This window comes from Coffea arabica, chromosome 5e (genome assembly GCF_036785885.1).
Source record: "Coffea arabica cultivar ET-39 chromosome 5e, Coffea Arabica ET-39 HiFi, whole genome shotgun sequence".
NCBI classification, from domain to species: Eukaryota; Viridiplantae; Streptophyta; class Magnoliopsida; order Gentianales; family Rubiaceae; genus Coffea; species Coffea arabica.
The window spans coordinates 4,285,268-4,296,014 of NC_092318.1; the positions used below are offsets into that span (position 1 = coordinate 4,285,268).

At 32.3% G+C, this 10,747-nt stretch overlaps 1 protein-coding gene across 1 annotated transcript; it reads right to left on the reverse strand.

Moving 5' to 3' along the window:
* Positions 1–1,754: 1,754 nt before the first annotated feature.
* LOC113722643 (uncharacterized) lies at positions 1,755–7,092 on the reverse strand. The gene is made up of 7 exons (XM_027245912.2): positions 6,731–7,092; positions 5,959–6,012; positions 5,651–5,843; positions 4,875–4,950; positions 4,331–4,436; positions 3,424–3,460; positions 1,755–2,143 (listed from the first exon to the last, which is right to left on the reverse strand). The coding sequence occupies exons 1-5, from the start codon at positions 6,891–6,893 to the stop codon at positions 4,341–4,343; spliced, it is 582 nt and encodes a 193-aa protein (XP_027101713.1). The 5' UTR covers positions 6,894–7,092; the 3' UTR covers positions 1,755–2,143; positions 3,424–3,460; positions 4,331–4,340.
* Positions 7,093–10,747: the final 3,655 nt, after the last annotated feature.

The following is a 10,747-nucleotide window of genomic DNA, read 5'->3' on the forward strand; positions in this document are numbered from 1 at the left end:
TCCATACTTTTTGACTTGCCATCCATCACCTTTAATACTTTTTGTCAATCCTTGAAACAAGGATGCAAAGTATTAAATTGTTGAATTGGTAACAGCGCCCAACATACATGATCTGGTAACAGCCTCCAACTCACATGATCTCAGTAGTCAACTAGGATTCAACCTTGAATCCCATTCTAATACCACTTGTTGGGGAGAAACACTTGGAGAAAATCCACTAAAGAGTCCAAACATTGACCCAAAAATTTATTAGATTTCACATCCTTACTTACATATTAATCACTCTTTCTCAATCAATGTTGGACACAATTCTTTGTTTATTAACCTAATAATAACATATGCTCCACAAACTCAATCTCTTCGCCACAACAGAGGATTTTTTTTGTTTGTCCTCGTGTATGAGTTCATTCACTGGGACGCTGTTTGTGTTTCAAAGTGTTTAACTTTGTGTTTCAAAGGTAGGTTCCACAGCTTTCTCCACAACTTGTCCTCTTCTGAGGCATGGCTGGTCTCTTCACCCCCCGGCACATTAACCCATTGACAATTAAATTTAACTTTGCTTAGTGCAAATGGATAACAACTCTACCACTTTGCCCACATATTATAAGGGACCAAATTAAGCACTATTTCTAACTGAATTCTCCCTTTTGTAATCTTAAGATTGATGGTTGTCCCAAATTATTATTGAAGGTCACCAATGCAGTCAATTTCAAGATGGTCATGGTCCTATCATATTGCTTTTCACAATTAAAGAAAAAGAATGATGGGCTTTAAACAGAAAAGACACAAAGAAAATGAAATGATTATTTTATTAAGTGTCCTGAACACTAGTTAGTAATAATACGCAAGTTCCCATTTCGAATGCATATACGCAAGATTATGTTCTTTATTCAAGGAAAATCTGAACCCTGTCAAGTGGTGAAAATAAAGAGGAGGATTTGAGAATCAAATTAGAAATCTCATCATTATTTGATTAATATTTTTATAAGCTAAGTTAGATTCAATGAACTATTGAAATTCGCCACAGTGATTAGAAGAGGGTTTTTAGAATTCTTTTAACTGTCAAGTCTAGAATTTGAATTCCTGATCTTGGGTATTGGAAGGGCGAGCGTAATGAATTTTTAAAAAAAAAAAAAAAACAAGGGTTGGGTTCCATGGAAGTTTGACTAGAACACATCTCACATACGTTGACCAATTGCTTCTCTTCCACTTACACTTACCAACCAACCCAAATTCTTTTCTTTTTCCCCCTTTTTGCCTTTGTTTCCTGTCAATCAATTTTAAGATTGTTGAGGTTTTAATGTTTGGACCTAAGGATCACAAGTTCACAACAAAGAATAAGAAAATTAAAGCTCATATTCCTCTATCTGCTTTTCCCTAACCAGGGGTCTAAAGTCCCTGTTAGAAGGAAATCAGCATGGGCAAAATTATTGGCTGTGCTCTACAAGTGGAACTAAGAATAAGGATCATTATATATATATCTCAAATGATGCATTTACATTTGCTCAGTGTTCTGCAGAAAACCTTCAAGGGTGAGTCACTGGCAAATTCAATGTAATTGTGGCCTAAAGGATATGGTCTTGATAGAAAAATCTCTGTGGCAGAAGCTGGACTAAAACTAAATCTTCGTGAATTCATCTTTGTGTAATGTCCAAGCATGAAGACTAACCTCAATGATCTACAAACACCTTTTCATAGAAAATAGACGGACATTTGAGAAAGGAAGTATCAGATGTAGAAGTTACAATGTCAAGGGACACAAGTGCACATCAATAGTAAAACATATTTCAAGTGTACCGTTCATTATCAGACCTGAAAACAGAAATAGAAGCAGCCGCTATTTGTTTCCCATCAAACTAAGAAAATGGCACCTTGCCCAAAACAGCCAACAAGCAACCCCTATCTTAGGGTATTTAATATTCTATTTGTTAAAATAAAGGTTCACTTTGATATCTGATACACATTTACAGAAAAAGAAGTTGATCTCCTTTCAGCTAGCTAACCAGCGACTTAAGCTGACATTGTTGTCTGATAATCAGATTGCTCAAATGTTTCCTGCTTTGTCGGTTAATGCCTTGAATTCCTCAAGTCCCATTCCTTGCATCTCTGTTAATCACTCCTTTCTGGCTCAAGATCAAAGTACCTGACAAATATCCACTTCATCTTGAGCTTAATTTCGTCACAAATAAGGTGGAAAAAAAAACATAAACAAATGAAGAACAAAAGAAAAGATAACTTGTAGAGGGAAAGAGAATTTGCCAGTCTCACTGGCTGAAGACAGTAAGTTGCCTGTCCGTGAATAAAGCATTGTCGATGGCATCTTCAATTCCTCACCATACTACAAGAATTGCATTATTGTATTGGGGCAAATTTCAGGAACACTCCCTAAAGAATGTGCAAAATCTCAATTTAGGCCACAAAATTTAGGATTTTCCAATTTCATCGCCACTTAAGGGAGAATAACCGACAAGTTAGAGAGTGACACTGTTGAAACCACTACCATGCTCTGATAAAGGTGTTTCCCTCTTCAGCCAGTACTATACTGATATGGGATGTGATTGTAAACACTAATTACATGTTGTCAACAAATTCTAATTTGGTCATTGAGCAAAATCCCTTGGGGAAAAGTATCTCACGCAAACCCGATATTTGAAACAGGTAGCATACTCAAAATTAGCCCTACATGTGAGACAATCAGCTTGCCCAAGACAAGTTTTGACCCCAGTCTCAACTCTGAATTTTGTCAGACGTACTTTGAAAACAATACCAAGCTCATCCTCAGTGCATATCCCTGAGTATCTAAAACAGGAGTTTAACAAAGCTATATCGCTTTTTCGATAAATGAATATGAGATAAGATTAATGAAACATCCAAAAAGCCCTAGCTGAGTTTTGACACCTCAGGTATATGATCATTAAGTACTCCAGCGATGAGTGGCATTAGACAATGTAGCAATTATTGATCTTCAAGTGCATAAAAAGATTCATTAACCGCGCCATGTTCCAAAATTGTCTTTCCAAATTATCACATATTTATGTAACTAGATTTTATTCCACTGATGTCAATCCATTTTAACTTTACAGAACAAAGGGAACTTAATAGTTAAGACTTGCACCTTTAGAACTTCAGCAGGTAATTATAAATACTGATGCATAAAGCATTACAATGGCAATATTGTAGCGACACTGGCTTAATGACACTAATATTTTGTGCTACTTAAAGATATCCATTCTTTTATAGCTCAAATAGCAATGAAAGCAATAAAAAAAATAGAAAGCTAATACAACGATACATTCAAAGCAAACCAAGAGTTAAACAGCATAAAGAAAGGTATAGAACCCTGACATCAAGATCTGAACACTAGGAAATATAAACCATACACAAAGGAACATAAAGTGAAAGTTTAACAACAAATAAATATACCTTAGCCAAGAAAAGCAATGCGTTTAGCCCATCAAAACTGCAAGAGAAGCACATCAAAAGAAGAAGACGTATGTAAATTTAATATTGAATGCTATAGAGGGAAAATAAGGTGATAGGATTAAATTATAACATTAATTTAAAATACAAGCCCAGTTAATTGGAAAAATGGTGGAATCATAAGGACTTATTTACTGGTCACCTAAACCAATCACTGAAGCATCCAATTGGCAAAGTAAAATTTAGTATGTGGAGGGAATCTTTTTTTCATATATTTAAACCAAAAGAAAGAAACAATTGCAGGAAAGAAAAATTAACATTGTAAGATAGCATGGTGGAGCATTTGACAAGTCAGTGGAAGCACAATAAAATAGTGAAAGATTCACGGAATAATGAACACATGACAAAGTTGTACATGATAAGTTTCCAAATCACGCATTGAAGCATCAATCAGATTAGAAATTAGGCTTAAAGTGAATGATTAACTTGTATGTCAGAGGTCTCACACGCTGCAATTTCCACAATTAAGGAAATCAGGAAATTTTGGGACTACTCCCAACATCCCATAGATGCCAGGAAAGAGAGTATATTTTCAAAAGTCCAACAGTTTAGATTATTTAGCAAAGCTCATTCAAACACAAATAGTTCATAAATAAACATCTTATGTAGAGTAATAAACATACAAAAAGAAACACCAACTAACAATTTCCTCGTGGATAAGAAAAACACCTAAGAAGAAAAGAAAATGTCAGGAATTGAAGTGCATAATCTGTTTGTAAATCTACTTGTTTAATGTCCAGTACATCCATAAAAAACTTAGCATATACCACTCAGAAATTGAAAACATAATTTGGATAAGAGAATGAAAGAAAAAAGGAGGAGAATCAGAAGAGAAAAAGGAAAGAGGTACCTGATATTGGCTAATTTTCATTAAGTTTCTGGAGAAATTGCAATCGTTCCTGTAATTTCAGCTGCAGCAATCGTTCCTGTAATTTCAGCTGCAACTGTCTCTGAGCCTGACAACAATTCATATAATAGTATCAGCAAAGAATCAAAAGACAGTTACCTCAAATTTCCTGTCAGGAAAAGAACCAATCGCTTCATGTACAAAATAGCAAGTCAATAAAATACGAAGCAACAGAACCAGACGACTCTGTAGATCCAGGAATTCGAGACATGAGTATCATCACAGAATCATGTAGTGAAAACAAAGCCTCAGTTGCAACTTTACTAAATTTCATCTATCTGAGATGATTAAATAGTCAAAAAGCCATAAGAGCTATAGAATACACATGGTTTCTGTCATGCATCAATGAATTACAAAAGTGTAGGTTTGACAAAAACCAAAAATCATCCTTTAATTCTTTAGATTCTTAGCATTATGCCTGTAATTCGGAACGAAACCAAAAACCTCAGTTCACAACAATATTCCATCAAGAAATTCACAATAATACCTCAAGACGTTCTCTCAGCCGTTTCTGAACTTCCATCTGTAATTTTCGAGCATCAGTGATCTCCAACTCTTTATTTCTGGTGTAAGTGCAGAATAAATAAAATGTTCAGCAACAAGTATAGGATCTCTAAGAACAGAGATTCCAAGGGGCAATAAATGTTGCAATAAGTCAACTTGAAATGAAATTGAGCTTGTTCGAGTCTTACTAGATTATAAGACTGGTCGTTGAATCAAAATTACTATACACAAGGAAGTTTTTGGACTTCATGGTAAAACCACAACCCAGAAAGAAGTAAACAAACATACAGACGAATGCAGGAAACAGGGTAACAACGGCAAGAGGAGGCAGAAAAGACCAGAGGGGAATGGGGAGTAGGTCAACCAAGGTTTCCAGTGGGATTGAGGAGTGGCTGATGAGGGATACGGAAAGTAGTGCTTTTGCAATTACTGCTATTAAATTTACCTTTTGAAATTCAATATAAAGGGTAAAACCATTGAAACAAAATGAGAATTTGAAGACTGACATGGTTGAATAGGTGCAATTTAGATGTGAATGAAGCATATTATTATACAGCATAATTGGACGTGGAGTGTGAAACTCTAAGTGACATATTATAGGTCAAATTCACATGCAACAAGCTCTTCACTAAAAAACACATGCGCGTGTAGCTTCGTGTACGAATATGTTTGTATGCAGAACGGAGTTGATGTTCTCTAGCCAAGTGCCCTTTCAGACTCAGTTTTAGCTATATAACTAACAAAACTCAAGGAAATTACCTGTGCTTGTCATCATCAATCTCAACAGGCAAGGGAGAATTAACTGAGCAATAAGTAGCTCGTGGCAAGATTATCTGGTCATTCGCAGTTTTGTCATCACCAGAGCCCTTCATCATCTTCTCCTTATGTCCTAACCAATGCATCTCCCACAATTCTTTGTTTCCTCCTAATGTCATTTCCAAGAGCAAAGCATCTGACAGAATGTGTAACTTGATGTTTAGCTCAACTTACACTACAAGGGAAGAACAAGTAAGAAACAAATAAACATAAACATAAACAAAGAGCAAAAGTCAAGTTTACTTATTCACCTGTCTCACTTGCTGAAGAAGTTGATATGCCAGTCCTGTTTCGTTCGACTTTCTCTGCATCATAGATAGCTTCATTAACTCATTAAGCTCTACCAATATCACTCTTATCGTCCTATCATCCTATGACCCTCCCCATTGCCCAAAAAACTGGCACTCTGGAATAAGTTTCCATTGCCATTTTCTTCTAAAGCTAAGATTCCCAGGCCCTCTGCCTTAATAATCCTAAAATTACCCAATACACAAATCAACCAGCGTATTAAAGAACCTGATCTGATCATCCAACTCAAAACAACTATAGGCCAGAGATGCCCAAAATCTTTATTTGTTAGTTGACAAGCCCACAACCAATTGAGATGATAATCGATTCTTCAAAAAGCGATTCAACAACTGATCATCCAAATAGTAATTAAACTAAACATTAGCTACACCATAAGTCAATTAGTGCTAAAAATGATTCGCTTAGTTAAAAGGGCTTCAACAATTGTCACCACCAATACCACTCATGACAATGTGGACAGTAAAACAATAATAGTAGACGGTAAAACAGTAATTAGCTGAAATATTTTGTTTCCAGTAATTGTCACTGAAATATCCCACTTTCAACAAGTGATTCTCCCACTACCAGTCTCCATCCTATCCATATATTGTTTTGTTTCCAGTAATTGTCACTGACAATGTCTAAATAAACAATTGAGTAGCATACCCTCTCCTGAAAAATTTCGTACAAAGATTACGTGGCTGACAAAAAAAAAATGAAATCAATCAGTCTTACCACACAAGGGAGAATTAACTGAGCAAGAAGAGGAAGCAGAAGATTCTCTATTGTCTCCTCGGAGCAACTGTCTGGCTTTTTTCAGTAAAACAGAAGTACCAGTATCTGGATAAGAACACGCGAGGTTCGGCCTGATGGGTTCAGCTTCAGATGCTCTCTTCATTTCCTCTTCCTCCTCGCTAAATTGCTTGAATCTCAGACTTCTTGATTCTGCTCCCCTCTGTCTTGCCCCGGATTTGCACGAAAAAGCAAAGGGATTTCGAGATCTTCCTCTGCGTATAACTAGCAACTTGACTTGAAGTCACTGTGTGGACGCTTTGAATTCAGCCATTACTAGCAGTTTCTTGGTTCTTGCGCAAGTCGATGACTTTTTAAGTGTTGACTCCGAGTAAAGAGCAAAGGTGTAAGAGTTAATTTTTAATAAAAAAAAAAACACTAAAAGAGAGTAAAATTTTCCAATAAGATTAGATAGGGATCAATTTTTTGGGGAGAATTGAGTTAAGTGATAAATTGGAAGTTTTTGAATTCAAAATTTTCTACTAATAATAATAACAATAATAATAAGAAGAAAGGGATCAATTTTTCAGTAATATAATAATTTACGCTAATTAGTAGCATAACATATAATCTCCATCTATATTTAATTTTTTTATTTCACATATAGCATGCATTTAAAACTGGTTACTAACATATATATTTAACATATATAGCACGCATTTATATTTAACGTATACATTGTCTGTGTACTAACATGTCTAAATGATCATGCAAGACGCTTTAATTCAAGATTATATGGTTAAAGTATATCATAAGGTATTGAGTAGGAAAATGGCTCCACAAAGTAGATGAGGAGCTCGAATTCTTATTCTTTAATTTATCCCAGAGAAGTCGTAGATGTACCTCGCATTCAGGGGGCATTTTTGCATGTATTGTTTAGAAGTATATTTGAAAAAATTCTAATGTATGTTTTCTAGGAAAGTAAGTAACACGTGTGCAATAAGAAAGATGGTTGAAAAAAATAAAAAACGAAAAAGTGATTCAAATATGTAATTGGAAAAAATTCAAAAAGAAATCCAAAATAATAGCTATTGAAACAGGGACCAGGGGTCCAAATAGTTGTCAAAAAAATTGTTTGGGCTGGTATTGTGTCAATTCCATAGGATGTAATTGTAAATATAAAACAAAATTTATGGGCCCTATACATGGTGTTAAAATCAATACACAAGATGGGCATTAAATTTTTTTTTTTTTTTTTTTTTTTTTTTTTGTAAAATCATGGCCGTCAACCTTTCTGGACGGTTGCTACTTGCAACCAACCTTACCCCAGCTCCTCGAAACAAAGCCTAAGTTTGCTTTTGAAAAGCCTAAATCGTAAGCAAAAATAAATATCAGTAAAATATGCATATGCTACAGAGGAATAAATTTTCCTTGATGAGAGATTGAGAGTATGCTTTTTCTGATTTAGGGTTAGATTTCATCGTTTCCTTGTTGATTGTATAAATATAACAAAAATGAAATATAGTTTGAAATTCGATTTTGGATAGGAAGTAACCTAAACATAAATAGCAACTAATAGAAAGTTATGTAGAATTCAAATATATTTAAAAGGCTAAAGTAAATACAAATGCTACAAACTATGAACATATCTAGAATTTAAACACTTTTTCACTCCCTGACTTTTATTAACCTACGTTCAATTAGTTAGAACTTGTGCAATCCAATAATCTAATGCATATTCTTGGTATTAGTACAACAAAATATGTATTGCATAATCAACAATGACATGTAAGTCATGGAAAATGCTGTAACAACTATCGTTATGGTAACTAAACAGTTTTTATCTGATATAATAGGTTATCATACTTTTAGCGACCATTTAATTACCTGTTGGACCGATCCACCTAAATAGGATAATGCATAAAAATAAGGAAGTAAGTTTCTTATCTTAAATAGTAAATTAACAGTAATAAATTACTAATTTTTCTGTCTCAAAAGGTAAATTGGAATAAATATGAAACTTAATTTTTTAAAGAAATAAATTACTACTTTATATCCCAAACATACTTTTTAGAGAGTAAGTTTAGTTCAAGTAATAGTAAGTTTTTATACATAAATAGTAATTCTTACTTATAACATAGTAAATTTGATTAATGACCAAAACTTACTAATTTATGGGCACAAATATACTATTTAACTTAAAAAACTTATACCAAACCAATACAAGGAAGTTTATTTGAAATAATGATAAGATGTTCTATTAATGATTAAAACTTAGTACCTTAGTTAGTAAGTACTCGTAATATATCTATATAATACCTGATTATATGTATAATTTAAAATTTTTTTTGTATTTATATATTTTAAAATACTATGAAAATTTTTCACATAACCTTATAAAATATGTAATAAAATTTTGTTGTATTATAATTTGAATAATTTTTAAAATTTTTGAAAAGTTTAAAAGTTTGGATAATAATAACAACACATCTTCCCAGTTATATATGGAATATCACTTATGTATGTAATTTCTACAATTTAATACCTATTAAGATAATAAGATGATAAAGTTTTAATATATTTATTGCCTGGGACACAAGAATTAATCAAAATTAAACTTGCATTAATATAGACCTAACAAAATGAGAGAAATAGTGTAACAATTAATACAACAATAAAAATTATAGAATTAGTATAATCTAGATTTTTTTTTCTCTGGAGATTGTTCACGAATATAAGATCCAACCACTAAACAAAATCACAAGCATATATAATCTATTGTATAATTTAAATTAAATTTAGTTCATGTACAAAATGGTTCTAAAATAATTAGCACACTATAATACCATATTATTTTAACAACAAAATTTTTTTTTTTGGCTAAAAGTCGCCAATATCCATGACATATGTATGAGAGATATTTTACCATATTTTTATCTCTTTTTTTCCCCTATTTGTATCTCACACCTAATCATTGATGTTAATTTGAGGAAGAGTATTTTTCATAATAAAATCATTTTGAATTTAATTAACAAGTTGAGATTTTTTTTAAAAAAATAAAAGTGAAATATTTTGGGAACTTATTTTTGTTTTTCCCAAAATTAAAAATTGCTATTTTTTACCAGTTGTTGCCATTAACATTTCATTTTCTAGACTAATTTTTATCAATGTAAAATTAGTTTAGTTAACAATAATTGAAGTTCTATTGGTTCGAGGATTGGCATGCTATTGTTGTTATTTTACATGTAAATATATACCTAAGTAATAAAATAAATAATAACTACTTTTTAAAAAAAGAAAATAGGTGCTTAATTGATTCCGTTCAAACTACGAATTCTGTTACTGCATAATTGCTAAATTATGTTTTTATTTATAAGAAATCAATATGCATCGTATATTGACTAGGAATCAATTACCGATTACTTAAATAAATCATATCTAAACTCATGATGTGATATATATTGCTTTTGGTCACCTTTATACTCACACCATTTCCTTTCTTTCTATTTATATTTTAAAGGTGCAAAATTCTCTTGATTATATTAGTGAAAAAGCATAAAATCTTTTACAAAATTATTCCAATTCATTTACAAAACATTTGTACTTTTAGGAGAAACAATGCATTGTAGGAATGGTTTACTAATTTTCTAGTAAACATAACTACTACATTAAAAAGTTAAAAAAAAACTTGATTTTGTTATGTTTTAATTAGGAGTGCTTTTACCAATAATAATAGTACTAGTAAAATTGGTGCAAATTTCAAAACAGCAAGCACGTAGACATGATTATGGGGATTTTTTAGATCAATCCGACTAATATAATAAATGTATGCCATAAACTAGTTTTAATAAACTAGTTCTAATAAATGTATGCCACAAACTAGTTTATTGCATACATTTTTTCAAACTAGTTTACCACATACATTTATTAAAACTAGTTTATGGTTTACATTTATTATATTAATTTGATTAATCTAAAAAATTCCTATAATCATGTGTAGGTTGCTTCTTGTTTAGAAAT